At 42.4% G+C, this 20,168-nt stretch overlaps 1 protein-coding gene across 12 annotated transcripts in view; it reads left to right on the top strand.

Annotated features, from left to right (window-relative positions):
- SOX5 (SRY-box transcription factor 5) overlaps positions 1-20,168 on the top strand; it is an 897,303-nt gene that overhangs the window by 703,296 nt on the left and 173,839 nt on the right. For all 12 annotated transcript variants that reach the window (XM_075898182.1, XM_075898188.1, XM_075898174.1 and 9 more), the window contains one exon: positions 1,632-1,700. In XM_075898182.1, the coding sequence (XP_075754297.1) occupies positions 1,632-1,700 (69 nt within the window). The remainder of the gene's footprint in view (positions 1-1,631; positions 1,701-20,168) is intronic.

Genomic DNA, 20,168 nt, shown 5'->3' on the forward strand with positions numbered 1-20,168 from the left:
TTTGAAATGGATGAGCCCCCCCAGTGGGGCTCTTGCACATTTCAAAGGAGGAACATGGAAGTGCCTATCGACTAGTCAATGGAAATTCGGTCAACTACTCAACTAGTAAATTAATTAGTTAACATCTCTATCACACACCTGAGCTTTGGGGGTGCCCTGCCTAGTAGATTTTGTATGCCCCAGCCCTGTGGTGGGGTGGCGGAGGGCTGGAGCACCAGTACGGGCTCCCTAATGAGCCTCAGGAGTCAGATCCAGCAAGTCGCCCCCGCACCTTAGGTTCCCCATCCCTGATTTAAAGGATTGGCAGGGACCCAAGTTGCAATAGGACAGTATCTATAAGAAATGTTAAGTTACTTTCATCACTGCTATCAAGTCACCTCCTGATAGGTGTGTTTTGTATGCTATTAGTTTAATAAAGGGCATTAGACCTTTATTTGGGGAAGAAGCTCATGAATTCTCCCCTCGAAAAGTAGTTGAGAGTTCTATCAGGGGAAGAACACTCCAACAATGCTTTCAAGGCTCTGTTAGCAATTTGTAAAAGTGGAGATGTTCTGATGACTTGAAATAAAACTCATGGAATTAAAAAAGATACTGTTTTAAATTAGGCACTTTTTCCCGTCAGCTCTTCAAGTCTGTCTATACTGCAGCAAGGGTTTGATTTGCAGTTATCTAGCTAGTCTGATAAATCTAGAAGTGAAGATGTGGCTGCACAAGTTCAGTGTGGACTGTACAAGCCCATCTGACCTCCCCTGGTACATGCTTCTTTGTGCTGCTGGTGGTGCAGCTTATACTGCAGTGTCTTCATTTGCATCTTTAGTGGGCTAGATAGACTAGAGCTAGCCTGGAACACCTACATATGCTGCAGAAATCACACCTGTGGCTATACTGTAGATGTAGTCTTTGAGTCAGAACTTTTTTGTACTGTCTCAGTAATTGTAAATAGGATTTGTTCAGAGTCCCACAGTCACCTTGCCTTACTCCGTTGAGGGGGAAAGATGGTCTTGTGATAAATGTACAGGACTTTGAATCAGGAGACTTGGGATCAGATCTTCAGCTGGTGTTAATTGGCACTTATAGTGAAGATGTTTGGAGCGATGCTAACTTATACCAACTGAGGACTCCTGGGTTCTATCCATGGTTTTTCTGGATTAAGAGGTTAAATGAATTGCCCCAAACCAAGTTCCAATTTCTCAGTGCCTGTCTTTCTCTATCAATAAAATGTAGACAATAATGCGTTCTCCTGGGCTTCATATTTGTAAAGCTCTTGGAAATCCTTGACTGGTAGGTGCTATAGAAATACTCTCTCCTTTGCTCCTCTCTCCTCTTCCTATTTGATATCTTCCCCCAAATGTTTTTCTGTTGCCACAGAGTGGTAGTATTCGTTAAGACCTGTGGGAATACGTTTCTAGAAATTGGTTAAGGAGAAGGGGCTCATGTATAAATCTGTCCCACTTTCCCACAAAGTTGTTGTCGATCTTCATTTTTTCGTGAACTGGCTCTATCGTGGTATACAAATGTAGCACACCCAGCTGCTGCGACCCACAATGTCATTAGCTTAATAGAATGGTGTCAAGAAAGTGGGCAAATTCCTATGTAACAATTCCACTGTACAATTTGCAATTTCTCGACAGATTGCAAGACAACAGCAGCAGCTCCTGCAGCAGCAACACAAAATTAACCTTCTTCAGCAACAGATCCAGGTCAGAGATTGTCACTCTACCTATAATTCCTAATCTTTACATTTCCATTCTTCCTTGTAACACCCTTTAGTACAGCCATCATTTTTGTAAGAATCTATAAATATAGATGTTGGTATTGTATTTTAAGAAATGGATAGGGACTTTACTTGCCATTAAGTACAAAGGGTCGAATTCCGCAAACGCTTTCTGTTGTGATTAACTTTACTCACCGTTGATTTTAGAGTGCCATTCACATGAGCAAGGTTTTGCAGGATCAGACCTGGGAACAGTGGCTCTCAACCTGGAGCATACGTGGTCCCACAAAAGTGTCTGTAGTGTCTGTTTGCATTTGGTGGGTGAGGAGTTACTGATCTCCACCAAATGTCTCCTGAGTCTTCTGCTGAAACAGTTTTGCCCAGTCATTGCAACCAAATTCCCGTTGGATATCAGGCAAATAGTCTGAAGGATTTAATAATTCTAGAAAGAACTCATTTGAAGCAGGAGTTGGCCAAAGGATTTTGGAGACCAGCTAACGAGGTGAGGTCACAAGTGGCAGCATGTATGCTCTGGCAGTGAAAACGATGTTAACTCTTTTGCCAGCTTATTATTTAATTTTGTTTTCTTCATCTTCTTTCCTATGGTAGTATACAATTTAAAAAGCAAAAAGTTTATACCTGCATTCTGAGGTTTCAGAATACATCACTTTGATTTAGATCCATCTCTAATAGCAAGTACAATAATTGATTTTAGACACAAATTCCTAGATCCAGACACTCCAACATGTGAAGAAACTTTGGGACTGGAAGGACATTTGTGGTTAGATCATAATTCAGCCACTTAGACTGAAAAAGCCTTTAACTGTGAAAGTTTAGATCCAGATCCAGTTTTTGTGCTTCTGGTCCATCTTTCATTTTCAGCATATTCAGCATTGTATAGCAACTGGTTTTATCTGGTATGTGCTGATTTGCAATGATTAAAAATAGGTGTAAGATACAGGACTGTGTGCAGTTCTTAGATCAACCACAAGACACCTTGGCCTCTAAAATGCATTGCTTATGTATGCTCTAGCCCCGGATAATTTCAAAATGTTGCATATCAACCTGAATCCATAAAAATAATATAACATAATGGCAGGTGAGTTAATGGGGGGGGGGGGGGGAATTACAGTTTAAATTACTGTGTTAGTGCAAGTAGTGTAAATCTGTTGACTATGGCACAGCTGAATGGAGAAAATTTATAAACAGAAGAAGATTTAGATTGGGATAGGTAGCTACTATAATCTGGCAGTAAAGTACAATGAAAGGAAACTGAGTTTATAAGGAAAGCAAATAGGAAAAGGCAGTGTGCTATAAAACAAACTGTAGCATTGGCATTATCTATCTTTGATCTAAAACTGAAGTAAATCCTGCTTTGTTTTGGAGGATTGAACGTTTTGGTAAAGTTTGTTACTTAATCTCAACAGTTCTTTGTTTCTCCTTCTCGCCGTTATGTTTGGGGAAGTATGGAAGGGAGAGAGTGGGAGGCTGCCTTTTTGGAGAGGCGTTTTTGAGGAGGCCTGTTGCTTTCCTATTTCTGACTCATTGACTATATAGAATGCTAATTGACTATATAGAATACTGCACAGTATCCTACAGCTCTATTTTATATTTACGTGCAGCCAAAATGCTTGGGACTGTTGTTATAAATGAGGGAGGTAGGATGGAGTTTTTGGAGGGTGTCTTTCCTTTTTGAGGATGTCCAGTGAGAAGAACAGCTGGGAAAAGCTGTAATTGTATCTGTAATAAAAGCGCAGAGGTGTAATTTGGATTTCCTTTTCTTTTGGCAAGCTATTGTGTCTGTGGGTACCAGAGGGTTTGTTTGGACTTAAACAAAAGGTGTGGTGTTAGATTGTAGTTGTTATACTCTAGCTCTTTATGCTTCAACTGTCATGTGTTAAAGTCTAAACTTTAAATAAACTTGTCTAGTCTAGAATTTTAGAACATGTTATATAGAACGTTAGCTAACAGGCAGGGGCAGATGACCGTTTTGCGGGGCCCCGGGCAGCATAATTCTGCGGGGCCCCCCATTTGCCACGGCGCATGCGCGGTGACGCCATGCGCATGCGCGGTGACACCACGGCGCATGCGCGGGGCTTTTTGAAGCGCAGGGCCCCGGGCGGCCGCCCCCTTCGCCCTGCCCTATATCCGCCCCTGCTAACAGGTTCTCACAAGACATCATATCTCCTATACCAAGACGAACCTTTGGCCTAGTTTTAACTTAAATTTTATGCAAATTTAAACTGGGAATGGAACATATATTTGTGAATGCTTCACATCAGAAGAATAACATCTCCACTTGGCAGTGAAAAGGAAATTTATAGACTGGCTTGCAGAGAAAGAGGGAGGACTTGAGGTCTTATAAACAGAGATCATTCAATCTCCAAATTCTGTTGGAATTGAAGAGCAAAGGTAGTACTTGTAGGGGATTGCAATCTGACACTGTGCTTAGTAATACAGTTCCCTCAGTGGGCTTTGGATAAGAACCCATCTCAGCTGTCTTTTGGTTGTTAAAAAAAACCCCTCTTTTTAAATTATTGTATTTTTTAAAAAAAAATTCTTATATGAGCTTGCACAGTCTCTTCTTTTTTAATAGTACAAATCAGCTTGAGCCCAGTCTTTTGCTTGAGTAATATATTGGGGTTTCAGTCTCTTGTTTGTAAAGAAATATCTGAAGTTTGTATGGGTTTAAAACCATAGCATGATCTCAGAGTAGCTAGGTATGTAATAATGTGTAAAGCATCTCAAATCTCTGTGTTAAGTAGAAGCTACAGTGGGCCGTTTCTTCAACAGCATGAGGATTTCCCTGCCCAGATCTTTCTGTAATGCCTTAGTCTCAGTTGCAGATTATGGAACAGATTCTCAGCTGGTTTACAACAGCACTCCTCTACAGTAAGTGGTACTACGCTGATTTTCATTAGTTGAAGTAACCGGCCTCTATCGCTTTAGAGGTTGGCCTCTTAAGTGCTGGTCCTTTCATAAACTATGGCAGGCAAAGTCCTAGACTTCTCATATAGGCTCTGTCGACACTAAAAAGTTTTGTTGCCAAAGACTGCCTTTTGGTAACAGCACAGTGAGAGTGTACACACTGCAATGTGACTTTTGTGGGGGGGGGGGGAACACTCACTTTGGGCAACAAAAAAAACTTCTACCCCATGGAAGATTTTTTTCTGTTCCCCTCCCTTTATTCTCAACCAAAAGCCAGTGTAGACACTGCTGTTTGTTTTGTCAAAAGAACTGGTTTCCGCCAGTGTCCTACAATACTTGCCCTGATTGTTCTGCTCAGTGTTTTAATCTCTGCTGACAGAGGCAATGCTTGGAAGGGCACGTGCACCCAAACACTGTGGGGCGGGAGGTGCAACAGTCCCGCATTCAGCGGAGCCAGAGCCTCTGGGCACTTTGGAGTGCTAGTGCTGAGGGGTGTGCCTGATGTCAGCGGCATTCACCAGCAAGAGGCAGGGCTGTGCCCGTGGCGCAGCTGTGCCAGGCAGGAGCAGCCACCGCTGCGCAGTGGCAATGTAGCCAGAGATTAATCAGTTAAACAAATTGTTTAACCAGTTAACTCTTTTGTGAGGTTTTTTACTTCATTAGTCCCTCCTCACCACTCACCACTATCTACTGCCCTGCAGAACTCACAGGACTCCTCTTGATGCTGCTGCTGGTTGCTGAGGAGGCTGTGGGAATAGGTGGAGGGAATTCCACCATGTGCAGCGATCAGCTCTGCCTTCCACAACACTGCACTGTGGGATACACACCCATAGTGCATTCCTCACACTGTTGATGATGCAGCCCTTAGTGTGGACATGATCTGTTGACGGCAGGGCCGGATTAAGGGGAGGGCTAGCCGGGCAGCTGCCCGGTGCGCCAACCTATGGGGGGCACCTGATTGAAGTGGTAAGGGGCGCCGCACGCCCGGAAGCAGGGCCGCACATACGCCACGCGCCTGAGTGAGTGGCTCCCCTTACCATTTCAATCAGGCACCCCCCATAGTTTGGCGCCCGGGGGCGGGCCACACGCCTAGGGGCACTGTGCCCCTTACCATGTCAATCAGGCGCCGCTCGCCATGGGGCAGGGCCGTGCATGCACTGTGCACCCGGGCACGGGGTGGCACATGCGCCGCGTGCCCGCTGCCCAGGGCGCAAGTATGTCTCGGTCCAGCACTGGTCGACGGAGGGAGCACATGTGAACACCCTCTGGCAATTTTTGTTTTGATGACTTTTGGGTGTTGGCATATGTTTTGCTGACAAAACTTGGTAGTGTCGACATACTCTAAAACAACTTATAATAGACGCTAATCTTTGTTAAAGAAAGTCTTGAGTTTGGTAGGCCCCAACTTGGACCTGTATCGTCGTTTCTTTATGCCTTCTATTTGTATAGGACATTCAATTCTTTGTGTTGGTGGAGAGATTTTTTTAAACAAAATCCTTATTGCTGCATCTTTAATAAATGTCTGAAAAACAATACCAGAAACCCTATAATGACAACTGACGAGAGAGAGAGGAATCAGTTTTTAGGTTTAAGCTTCTCTTTACGAGCCAGGAGTAAGAGGGGAAGTTGATTTATAAGCAGTGAATTGCAAACAATAATAATATTTTGACCCTGTTTCTTTTAAATGTAGAGCCTTGTAGATAGCAATGAAATATGTCTTCCCCAGGGTACTGGAAAACATGGATTGATAATGAGATACGGAGCCTTTCATTTCTTGAACCCTTACTTAAGTCAGTAGTAAATGAAAGACAACTCGCTGCTTATCTGTACATGCTGCTGGCTTAGGAAATGAGTTGATGGCCTGTCTCAACCCATTTTCTAGGGAACTCGGATAAAATCCTGACCCTGTTGAAGTCAGTGAGAGCATAAATTTACAGTAGGTGCGTACTTCACACAAAACACTATCCCAGCTGGCACCCCTGTTTAGGCAGCTACATCACAGAGATCAAGGATTGAAGAGGCATCTCATTCCTCTAGAGATGGTTCTTTGGCATTGAAGTTAGGTTATGTTGGCAGAAAAGCTTGCATTGCTTTTGCCCATTGACAGCGTTGTCACTCCAGTCTAACCCCAAGTGGCACAAGGCCCAAGCCAGCTCCTAGTGGAGTCAGGGGAAAGGCTCCCTGACCTCAGTGGTAGCTGGATCAGGTCTAACATATTTAAAAAAATAACTATACTACTACTACAAATAATAAAAAGAAATATTTTCTTTCCATGTAATAAATGAACAGCTGGTGACAGAGTGCAAAAGGGAAAAAATTGCTGTTGCAAAGGGAAAAACAATGGTAAAGGGGAAAAAATAGCTTATTTATAAGGAAATGGAGACAGTGGTCACTCTCCTACATGGTTACTGAAAATGGTCAGTGAGTTTTACAGCAGGTTAAGGCTGGTAGAACAAAGTTGTGACATGAAAGTCAAATGTGACACAGGCTCTAGGTTCAGGTTTTTTGACCCTGCCCTAACTAATCTATCAGGCGTCTGTCTCTGAGGGATGGAGTTTTAAAACAAATTGCGTTAGATTTAGTGACATGGAAATGTTCCTACCAAGTTGGGATTGCTATTTGACTTATGTGCAATTGAATGATTAGGCTGTAGCAATGAACCCAAGCTATTTATGACAAAGGATTCATTCTACTTGAGCCAAATTTCTCTAAGCTTGTTAGAGTAGTAGTAATTCTAGATAAATTATTGCACCAAAAAAACCTCCTATTGAAATATAGTGAAAACATAATACCTTAAGGTTAAAAAAAAAACCCTGACTGACCTGCTGATTTATGACTCCTTTCTCCAAGTGCGCTAAGTTGGAAAGATTCTCTCTCCCTTACCCCTCCCAAACAAACACCAAGATTCGCAGACATACTCAGAGATAGATTACGAGGTATATCGCCTCTTTGGAGGATGGGAAATGCTGAGTGTAACTACAAAGTATCCACTTCTGTGTTGTTGAAGAAAGGCACGTTAACCACTTGAGCACAGAAGAATGTACCAGTCAAATGGGCATCAAACTGAAAATACACATCCCCTCTTGTTACCTGAAGAGAGGGAATGTTCATTAGGTTTGTCTGCAGATAGGAATTACCAAGATTTTAATAAAAGTTTAATATTAAACCAGTGAAACTTTATGTGTAGACTTAGGCTGGGACTCTGTATATGACCTCAGAGAAGGCCACCTCTACTGCAGTTTATGCTTGGGAAAAATGGATATCCTCAGTTTTATTTGCTTTTCAGGGCCCTCTAGAACTAATTCTTAAGGGGCTTTATATTTATTCTCCATGTGTTTTAATGCTATTTTAGAGGTGTGAAAATGAAATGGTATTTTCCTTACTGATGTCCATTTGCCCAAATATTGAGTTCATCCTGCCGTGCTCTCCCTTGACCCGTTCCTCCCGTGGAGCTGATACTATTGGTTTGTAACTCTTTCATTTATGTGTGACCAGCTTTTTTTTCAGAACAGTTCCTTAGCTGACTGCTGCCATAAGAGCAAGCAAAGGAGAGAGTGCATGAGCTCAAAGTACTGGTTTGTTGGGCCCTTCAAATATTGGGCTAGATGCTGCCCTTATGTTTCAAAACTATGCTGGGGAGAAACCCTCATCCCCACCTATGCCAGATTCTCTGTGCAGCCACAGAAGACCTACTGGCATCAGCTTGTCATGGAGCCAGGGCTTCCAAGACTTTGTGTTAGTGAGCTTGGAAGCTGAGACTTCCAATACTCAACACCCCCCTCCCTCCAACACACACACAGAAGCTAGCCTGAGGGGCTGTCCAGAATTCTTGAATCCTCTCCCCACCAGCTTCCTCAGCTGTCCTCCCATCATCAGCTCAGGGGTTCCTCCCCTCCAAGCCTAGGGATTTCCAACCCCCCAGGCTCAGTACTGGCAAACAGGGAGACCTGAGACAGGAGGCAGCAACACTGGCATGTCCCTGAATCAAAATATTTCCATTCATGGAGAAATTCTGAGGTTAGAGGTTTCAAAATCTTGAACATTTGGGATTTCTGGCAGGATAGATATCTGATTTTTGGCCCACCCTATACAAAAAAAAGTAGGTATAATTTTTTTGAAGAAAGCATTGAGGGATTTTAGAGATGGCTTAGCTTTCTCCAACACACAGAATTTTTAAAAGATTTTAAAAGTTTAACACAGGTTAGAAATGGTGCTTAGTTCTAATTCAGTCAAAACAAGAAAAGATAGTGGACTGATTCTTGCTTAACATAAGTATATGGAAAGCAAACTGACTTCAGAAAGCTTGATGTATTGTGATTTGCCACACAGGTGTTAATTTGGGTGAGTAATTTTTGTTTGTTGGAGTATTGGTTTTGTTTAACTACCCAGGTGAGCAAGCATCTATTACCCAGAGTTTACAGAATGATCTTTAGCCTTGATATCTCATGCTCTTGTGTGTAACCACTCTCTTTGTACCACTTTTAAGTAAAACAATGAGTTTTTGATTAGTTTGTGGTAATCTTTCAAATTAAATGGAGGCAGTTCAGAGGTGTTTGTTGCTTGTTATAAAATAGAAATGGTCTATAGCAATGTAAATAAATATCCCCTGCCCCTACAAGATTGCAGTCTAATTTTTACTGTCAGCACAGTTCAGCCTCCCTTATGTTCTGTGCTCATTTGGATGGCAATTCCATCAGCAGTGTACTACAAGAGGTAACTCCTGTGAGCAGGTGCAACTGCCACTGGGGATGATGACAATGTCTCCTCTCAGCTCTTGTTTATCCTGGTGATGTCTGCTTCAGGGCAGCCTCAGGATTTGTGAAGTTTCACTCTTGGCCCACCCTCAATATTTTTTTTTATTGTGGCTGCAACTGTGCTTTGCCCAGGAGATAAGGGCAAATCTAGTCATGTGCTGTCCCTGCCCCAGGACTCCATTTCTGAATTCCTGAGGAGATGGTGATCGCAGAGCAGAATTTCACAGTCCTCTGACCTCTACACCTTGCCTCCCCCTGTAAAGTGGAATGGCGCTATTTCCTCTGTATTTAGGGACCATAGTAGGGAGAGGTGGGGACCTAATGTTGCCCTTGACAACTAAAACCTAAAGGCCATCATAAAACTAAGGGCCTGATCCAGCTCTCTCTGAAGAAAATGGAAAGGTTGTCATTCTTATAAGTGGGAGGTTTGTTCCCACTCTTTTTCTTCCCTACTCTGCAAAATGCTTTCAGAGCTGGCTTAGTCCCCTGAGCCAATTTGTTTTTGTTTAGTTTTTCTCCATTGCGAATGTGCCTTGAAGAGTACAAGTCTCTCTTGCAAGCTGAAATTGCAGGCAAACCCAGTGGGCTCAGAGATCGGGGATGCTGTGTCCTGATTCATCATGTGTCATGAGCAGCTGTTTTCTTGCCTCTTGTAAACATGGGCATACTAGATTCACTGACAGGCCCATGAAGAGGTTGCATTGCAACTTTTCCCATGACTTTGCAACCTTTTCCCAAACAACTGAGGTTGCCGGCAAAGCGACTATTCAATTGTTTCTCACAGAGGCTCTGCAGCTGATGTCTTCTCAGTTATCATAATAGGACTCACAGAAAAACCCTTGGGAACCTCAATTATTTAAAGAGAGGGAGGGAGGGGGAGTTCAAGATAGGAAAAGGGAGGAGTGAAAAAAATCTAGGCTAGAAGTCAGAATCTAGGCTGTAAGTGAATTAATCTTTTCCTTATGTCATCATATGTACAGCAAGTAAAGTGTGTGCTTTGCTGAAGGGAGTGATGCATTTACCATAGAAAATCTCTGGGGGTATGTCTACACTGCCACCCTAGTTCGAACTAGGGTGGCTAATGTAGGCATTCAAAGTTGCAAATGAAGCCCGGGATTTAAATATCCCGGGCTTATTTGCATCTTGCCGGGCACCGCCATTTTTAAATCCCCGTTAGTGCGGACTCCGTGCCCGCGGCTACACGCGGCACGGAGTAGGTAATTCGAATTAGGCTCTCTAATTTGAACTACTGTTACTCCTCATAGAACGAGGTATTTAAATCCCGGGCTTCATTTGCAACTTCAAATGCCTACATTAGCCACCCTAGTTCGAACTAGGGTGGCAGTGTAGACATACCCTGGGTCTGCATCTCCTCCACTGTAGTAAAAGTTAGTTCATTGCTTAGTGCAAGATGCCAAATAGATGATCCTTTATTTATCCACAGAGCAACCGTCCATCAGCCAAAGCTGCTGCCTTCCACAACGGCTTGTCTACTCTCAGGATATAGCCAAAATTCAACAATCAGTGTAGCTGTACTTGTGCTCACCCGAAGTGTTTCAAGGGAAAGGCAGCGAATAGTTGAACCAGTTGAGATTTTAGGGATAAATCATGGTTCATCAAGTCAGGGCAAACCCTGGCTTATCTTTGTCCACACTCAAGCCAGGTCTACACTGTGGGAGTAGCTCCTGCTATGAGAATAGAATTGCTGGAGTTGATGTACCTTAAAGTGAACTTCTCTGGTGGTCCCACTGCAGGAGGTTGATGGGAGAAATTAGACCCTTACTAGACCCACTAGATGGATCTCAGGAGCATCAATCTCCGCGTAAGTATAGATAAGGCCTTAGGCTCAGTGACTGGACAGCTACACACTAATTGCTGTGTTGAGCTTTTTCCAGTATTCTCAGTTCAAGTGTTCTAAGTGTTCAAGAATCATGAGGCAGGTCCCAAAATCTCATGTGATTGGCTTAAGAACATTAGGGTTTTTTTGTCTTGATTTGGTTTTTTGGGGCCTTCTGATGCTCTTAGCATCATATGTTCCAACTTTTCCTCACAATCATGAGGGTTAGAAACTTCATGAGGGTTAGAAAAGTCATGGTCCTAGGACCTATGACTAAATACCATGAGATTCACAGTACAGTCTCCAGAGTTGCCAAAAGTGTGAAACAGGGCCTCAGCCCCGAGTCTTTCCACTGAAAAATCTTAGAAAACAATGAATAGTCTAGCAGCACCTTAAAGACTAACAAAACATGTAGATGGTATCATGAGCTTTTGTGGGTACAACTCATTTCTTCGCTCATGATACCATCTGCATGTGGTGTTAGTCTTTAAGGTGCTACTAGACTATTCGTTGTTTTTTAAGTTTTTCCTGTTACAGACTCTCAGCTACCTCTCTGAATCTTTGCACTAAGGTTGTCAGCATGGTTGCTGTTTTCAATGCCGTCTTTTTAGTTTGTCTTCCAAATTTGTAAGAGATCTACCTCGGCTGCCAGGCCTCTTTCCACAGCTGTTATTTTCTGCCAGGTCTCTTTCTCTTTTCCCCCTTCCTCCTCTGTATTACATTGGCTTTGGTAACTGGTTTCATCATTGGCTATAGAGAGTGTGACAAATTTCTATTGTTTTTAGTTACAAATCTCTCTGTGTCTGTGTATGTGAATGCACTGCATACAAGGACATGAGGTGAAAGAGGGAGAAGGAAAGTGGTGTTGCCCTTTGAACTCTCATCGGAACAATATTGCAGGCTCTCAATCTCACCTATATGGTGAATGTGTAGTAAAGCAGTTTTGTTATGCAGCCAAAAAAGGTGGCAGTGGCTGCTGCAGTAAGGTAAGTCAGGAGATAATAAAATTTTTACTGCTGGCTGGTGGAGGTGTTTAGGATGTGTTTTCTTTATATCTTCTTCCGCCCCTAATTGAAGATGCTTTAAAATTGAATGACTAGCAGTCAAAATGTGTTTGCTTCAAGCTGAGAAGAAAAATGCTGGTGTCTCTGCTTCCAAACTGATTGCGCTTTGTACACAACTGACAGCCACAGTCACTTTGAGTGACTGATAAGTGGGAAGCTTTGCTACTTATCAAGGAATGCACGCTGAAAAGAAAAGACTGGAGCCGTTCAGATGCTTTGGCATGTTCAAAATAACATCTCACATCAGTCAGACTCGGAGGCACTAGAAGACATTTCAAAATAAACTTTCTATCTATCTATCTTTCTATCTAGAGGCTAAGATTCAATTTAACAGACAAATCACTGTGTGGCATCATACAGATTCTGAAAAAGAAAACATCATTACAAGGGTCACAAGTTGTAAGATGACTCAGCTAGCTACATAATTTGAGAGCATTTGTTGTTGGGTCTTACCTCTCTGAACAGCCTAAATTTGAAAATTCAGAATCACAGATCTCTATAGTGATTTCTTGTGGGCTCTCACCTTGAAGGCTGAGCAATGCTTGATGGTATTTCCAGTTTTATAGGGCACCTTCCATCCCAAATAATCTGAAAGAGTGTCACAAAACTGTGAGCCAAATCCTGTCCTGATTTACACCCTATGGTAGAGTACAGAAAGACTAAAGCTAATGTGCTGGGACAGCATGGCATTGTTAGTATTTATGTTATTATTTACAATTTGTATTTCTTGTAGCACCTAGGAGTTCTTATTATGGGCCAGAATCCCATTGCAGTAGGCCTTGTACAAACACAGAACAAAAAGGCCATCCCTGCCCCAGAGATCTTACCATGTATAAGGCAAGAAACAAGAGACACAGCCAGAGAAGGGGATAACAATGAGTCAGTACTGTCAACTGATAGTCAGTGATTTCAGCAAACCCAGCAACCTATTTGTCAAGGTGTTTGTAGGCTTCACAGCAAAAGGGGAGAATTTTATGGAAACTTTTGCCAGGGGATAATGCATTAATTTAAATGTAATTGGGCCCATCATGCTCACTGAGGAACTGCTGTGTCAGTCAATGAACTGAAACCATTTCTGGGATACAGCACAGCAGTTCTTGATTGGCACGTGTCAACACTCAGGGTATGTCTAAACTACATGCCTCCGTCGACGGAGGCATGTAGATTAGCCAGATCGGCAGAGGGAAATGAAGCCACGATTAAAATAATCGCGGCTTCATTTAAATTTAAATGGCTGCCCCGCTCTGCCGATCAGCTGTTTGTCGGCAGATCGGGGCAGTCTGGACGCGACGCGCCGACAAAGAAGCCTTTCTTGATCGGCACAGGTAAACCTTGACGGAGGCATGTAGTCTAGACACACCCTCATTTACAAGGGAGAATGGTAAAAAATATTGTACATGGGAGTTCCAAAATTCCTCTGCTTTGACCTGACTTCCCACTGAAGGCAACGGGGAAGGGAAAGGGAGAGGAATGAGGGTCTTGCTTGACTTTAGTGGGAGCAAGCCTCCAAAGCTGAGCTCTTTTTGCAAACTCCACCAGGTATCTAATTTTAAATATTGACTCCATTTTTAAAATGTGGCTAGGAAACAAACATCTCACCAGCTAACAGATTTATTCACGAAAACTTATGCCCAAATAAATCTGTGAGTCTCTAAAGTGCCATAGGACTCCTCATTGTTTTTGCAGACACAGACTAACACTCTCAGAAATCAAGGGTGAGCTGGAGAACAAAATATAAAACTAAATATCTTGCTAGTCTGCTTTTTGTTTTTTTGTTTTTTATTGTTTAGTGCAGATTTATGCCACAAAACAATATTCAGCTTCAGTGTGAGATACACGTGCAGACACCATGCAATGGATAAATAATAGTAATTTACCATTCCGGATGTTTTTCTCAGAGTGGTCAGAAATCTGTGTTGTACATACTAAATAAGTAGACTGAAATAATAAACATAACAACAATAAACATAATAACGTAACAGAAAGTAAAAAAAATATTATGATAGGTAATAACAAGAATTGATTTGGGGTACATTTAACTTCAGTTTGTCAAAATTCAATACATGTAATACACTGTAATCAAAGTATTATTACAAAGTGTACTTTTTTCTGGCAAGACGCCTTTTGTCCAGTCCTGGTCACTTTGTAGGTCAATAAAGCCTATGTCAATAGCAGTAATAATTTTCAATGACAGTTATCAAAATTATCTCTGAAGATGGAAATTCAATCATTTACTGTCATATTTAATGTAAAATTACTGTCTTATTTAATGTCAATTCAAAGTCAACTTGAACAGAAAATTCCATTTTTAATCAAATTACGATATAAAAAGGACAGTAAATAATTTTATTGAAATTGTTAGATAGAACTTAAAAGTGAGGAAGTGCTAGAATTTAGCTTGCTGGGCAACCTTAATTTGACCCCCTTTTATGTCTACCCTCTGTGCAAACGAGGCTGGGGGTCCTGCAGTAAGAATAGTACATTGTCATCTAATTAAAAAATGTATCATCCTGCACATTTGTTCCCCTTGAACAAATTAGGGCTGCACCAGCAACTCTCAGTCTGACATTTCCTCATTTAAAAGTGCTTGATTTTGCAACCTGAATAATGTTATATCTTTTTATACTGTAATTTTTTTGGGGAGAGGGGGGAGGACAGAAACAGAAATCGAATTACGTATAACTGTAACCTGCACTTTCAGCACAGTACTCTCACTTGAGTTACTGGACTAACTGTGTTACCTGCTAAAGGAGAAAACATTTAGTGCAGATCAGGAAATGGGCTGCTGGTGCAGTGTGTATTCTTTCTAAGGCAAGTGATCTTTTTCCTTTAAGCTAGACTTCAGCAAGTTTGTTCTGCCATTTAGGAATATCGTTAGGGGTTCCTGTCCTTTCTGACGCCTAGAAAATTCATAGTTTTAGCAAGCTCAGATATTTATATTGTATTTATTGCCATCACATAATCTCTGATGTTTCCCTTCAATAATTATTGTGCTTTTCCTCAGCTGTTGATTTGATAGGATTCTAGCCCTTCATTTAGAGAAAGCTTTGCCTCTCGGTTCCTATTGTTTGAACCATGGGCTCTCTTCTATACCTATTGTTTATTTTTCTTTTGTTGTTCTTGTGCGTAACAGGTGTTTCTTTCATACAGCTAAGGCAGCAAGGCAAGGGCTTCCTCTGTGGTTGATCCCTTGAGACTTTAATCAAACTCTTCTTTGTGATAAAAATGCCATTGCCTTTATATGAATTGCACATGTAATCTGTATGTGCCCAACTGCCCTCAATCTCGTCGCCTTCGCTACTGTAGGTTCTGTCTCTCTGTCTCTGTGTGTGTTTTGTCTCTTTCTCTCACTGTCCTTCAGTACTTGATTCCCTGCACTCCTTCAGAACCTGGGCAGTGCTTTGAGAATTGATTGAAAGAGTGACACAATCCTACACAAATAATTCACTTTTTCAATAGTGATTGTTGCCGTCTCCACAAATACCATTGTCAGACTACTGAGAGAACCGTCTCAGGAGGATCTGGACAACCTTTGTGTGGCAATTGTGTACTTAGCAGAGAGGAAAATTAAGTAGAAGCTACTCCACAAAGCACGGAGACAGTCCAGAAAGCAGGTGGCAGTCCACTATTTTATTATGAGGCAAGTATTTTGCTATCCGCTTCATCATGTATCCACAATACTCCTGTTGGTAATACCTACCACTGACTTACTACTGTTGGGAGTGACTCCGTGCTAGCAAACTAGATTTTCTGGTACTGAAATGTCACCTTTGGAAGAACAGATGTTACTTTAGGGGATTGTGATTCAGCATGACAGCCATCTCTGGAATCTCTAGACATGAGAATGTTAGAATCTGCACATCTTGCCACTATATTTAATCTTCTTGGTTTAGTTTTTGTTTAAAGCGGGGTCTTCATAGTCACCAGTGTCATCTGATTGTCCCTTTGGATTTTAAGAAAATTAGAAGAAAAAGGTGGAGGAAAAAGGCAGAAAAATGGCAGCACATCAGTAGAGCATGGGCAGCCTGGCTTTGTATTGATCTAAAAGCATCTGTGGCAAGGTTGGTGATTTGTGGAATAGTCTGTACCTCTCATGCACTGTTCCTCATGCCAAACACCCACTAGCAATGCCCCCCCCCCCCACAAAAAATATAAACAGGTGCACATGTACAATAGGAACCATAGATACCATGCATATTCAGGGCACTCTGCCAGATGCAGTGGGATAGAGGTACAACAAACCATAGACTCTGCAACGCTTGCAGAGAGCCCTGCACGTGGACACGCAGCACTATGAATACGCTGCACTGGTGCAACTTGCCCCAGTTCTGTGACACGTCAGTGTCCAGTGAACCAATGTAGGCATGAGTTTTCAGTCTGAAAGATATGTCTTCTCAGGGATGGCTACTCCTGTTCTACTTAGGGATCTCCACTTTATTTAGTCAGCTGCCAGGTTTTCCTAAGTGCCAGCTGCAATGTCAGTGTCCTAAGGCCATGCCTAAGCTATGTATTTTTTCCTTAAAACCAATTCCCCCAGTTCAAGTTGAGTGATAATAGCAGTGACGGGAGTGCGAATATAGATGGGTCGCTGGCATTTAAACCACCTTGCAACACTGACAGCATTTGTGGGGAATTTTAAGTAAAAAGGCCCAGTTTAGGCACAGCTATAGACTGGGTAAAGCATATAGTGCAAATAATAAGATTTTTTTTGTACTGGATGTTCTGTGCCAAATTTGTGTTTTTAGGATGCCTAAGGCCTAATTCTCCCTCTCAGTAAACATAGGGCGACCGTATTTCCCTAAGTTCAATATGGGACATCAAGGGGTGGCTGCCGGCACTCAGGGCTTCAGCCCCACAGTGGAGGTGGGGGAGGAAATGGGATGGGGTGGGAGCCAAGCCCCCTGGCAGGTGCTGCCCAGGAATGGGGCATCAGTCCCACGGCGAGGGCCACTCGGGAATGGGGTTGAGCTTCTGCAGCTGAGGCCACTCAGGAATGGGGCTTCAGCCCTACACTGAGGGATGCCCTGGAATGGGACTGAGCTCTGCAGCTGGGGCCACCCAGGAATGGGGCTGAGCTCCACGGCAGATGGGACCACCTGGGCTAAGCCCCATGGTGGGGAAAGGGCTTCAGCCCCATGGTGGGTGGGGGCTGCCCGGGAACCAGGCTTGAGCCTAGCAGGGGTGGGAGCCACCCAGGAACCGGGCTTGAGCTCTGTGGCAGATGGAGGCTGCCCAGAAACTGGATCCAAACCCCACAGAAGGTGGGAGCCACCCAGGAGCCAGGCTTGAGCCCCGCGGCAGGTAGAGACCACTTGGGCATGGGGTTTCAGCGCTGCGGCAGCAAAAGACTACAGCCCTGTGGGGAGAGCCACCTGGCAACGGGACTGCAGCCATAAGTGGGGGCGCTTGAGAAAGGGGTTCTAGCACTTCAGGGGAGGTGCTAGTGGTCTGGACTTCAGCTCCATGTTCCTGAAAGGCTGGCAGACTTACCCCCTTCTTTAGTGTGCACAGGGAGGGAAGACACTCCTACCTGGTTTCTCCCGGGGCACCCTGCCTGGCTTTACCACCAGCCACAGATAGGAGGCTGCTGTGGCTGTGCTGAGTGGAGAACTCAAGGACCAGCAGGGGGCCTGCAAATACGGGACCAAAAAAAAAAAAAAAGGTAAGGATGCCTGGGAGACAGTTTAAATACAGGGCAGTCCCAGTGAAAACAGGATGGATGGTCACCCTAATAAACAAGGGTGCAGTTACCAGATCACAACGATAGCATTTTACATTCACTTTGCACTGATGCCAAGGACTAAACAAGATGCAGGACAAGGAATGAGCAAGCCAAAAGAATTCAACAAATTAATATGCTCCCCACAAATCCTTCCTCATGTGAAATGCATATACTGTTATGGAACCTAACCCGAGTACCAATAAATGCCAAAAATAAACATAAAAAAGAGAGAGTTGTTTTAAATGCCACCTTTTTGTAACATCATGCAGACTCAGTTCACAAGCTATTTTTTAAAGGGAAGATTAGGAGAATGCTCGGGATGCTTTTCACCCATTTTTCTTCCTTACATCGTTTTTCTGATCCCTTCAGAATGCCCCTTATAGCTTTGCAATAAGCCTTCTTTCCAACAATGTGTGTGGGTGGGGAGGTGAGGGAAGCTCCCTTGGAAACCTGTCATCACTTCTCTTGGATTTGGCAAGCCAGGGATGCTTCATGAGAGATGTATGAAACCCACCTGCCCAGAAATGAGCTTCTCTACTATGCGCTTTTAAGAAGGCTTTGCATTTGAAATACTGATTTTCTTCATTTTGGGACTATCACTTAGGGGAAATGTCAAAAACATGGCAGGATAAATACCTAGTTACGTTAAAAAGAAAAAAAAGCACTCTGAAATTATCTGAAGGCTCCATGTTTTGCGAGATTTTGCATTGGGGTGGCAAAGTCACAATGTGTTGACACAGTCTAATGTGCAGTGACATAATACCTGGAAAACGGAGACAGCAAGAGGCACAAAATCAAATTTATCTGAGTTTTTGCAGGAAAAGAAGGGATTAAACTTTGCTGGTTAAAATATGGATTTTTTTTTTAACAACTATCCTAGTTTGATTGAGATAAACCTACTCAGATCTAATTCTCTCCTGTCCCTGGGAAAAGTGGGCCTTAAGATGTTGAGCCTATTTACGCAATCCCTCTTTCTAGAAATATAGATTAGAGTAGAAAGTTTGGTTCTTATCTCTAAGGTTCTTATTCCGTCAGAAGGAAACTGAAATGCCTATGTGAAGGACACTTTCTTGAACTCCTGATTTGTCTTCATCCAGATTATTTTGGAAATCTTCAGCAATATTGATTTCCTACAATGTTTGGATTTCTTTGTGTTTTACATATCTCAAGGGCACTACACGGAGTTCTCTTCTTTCATTAAGCAGTGAAAAAAGAAGGGCCAAAACCCTACAGTGATATACAATTCAAATGTGCACACACAAACTTTGCTTTTCACCATTCTTAACCCAAATTTACTGGATTTAACTCTGCTGTGACTGTTTATGTCTATGCAAAACGAGTGTGAAATTATACTCCTCTGATTTAGTAGCATTTTGCATACCTTTTCAGAATTATAAATGATACAGTGGCAAATCAGGCCCTCTGTGATTTTATATGTTTCAGCTTTTGCATATTAAGTTAAACATCCTTCACCATGTTAGAAACCAAACCATAAAATAATTGTGCTAGGGTATGAGAACCAAGAAAAGAAACAAACAATAAAATGATGGTGAATCTGACTCCATATAGTTTAAGGACCAAAATCTCCATTTGCATAACTTTATTGAAGTGAATACAGTTACCTATACAGAAAATTTACCCTATCTGTCCAAGCTGAATAAAAATTAAATAAATACCATAAGTGTTGAAAAGTAGATAAGTGGCCAAATTCTGTTCTTTGTTCATATCAGTTTAAATGAAAGTAGGAATTGGTCCTATACTCACATAATCTTTGGAATTAAATAATCAGAGGCTTTTTTTATTGTAAAACAAGTTGGGAACTTTTTAATGTATGCATTTGTTTTATCTTGAGAGTTCGTTTGACTCCTTGAAAAATGTCTGAAATAAGCTTGTGGCAAACCACATTTAATTCATTATTCCCCTACCCTCTCCGCACCTTGACCACTGTTGAGCATTTATTCAGTTCTGGCTGTGTTAAGCTGCACTGAATGTCAGTGGGAAGCCTGCCCATATTGTTCATCAAGACTGACCTGTTCCAAATCAGAGGAGTTCATTCATTGAGGCTGTTTCTATACAGTTCTGGATACATACTTGCTTTCCTGAAAAATGCAATGCTCTGGTTATGTAAACTTGGTGCTTGTAAAAACAC

This window comes from Pelodiscus sinensis, chromosome 1, assembly GCF_049634645.1.
Source record: "Pelodiscus sinensis isolate JC-2024 chromosome 1, ASM4963464v1, whole genome shotgun sequence".
Taxonomy (NCBI): Eukaryota; Metazoa; Chordata; order Testudines; family Trionychidae; genus Pelodiscus; species Pelodiscus sinensis.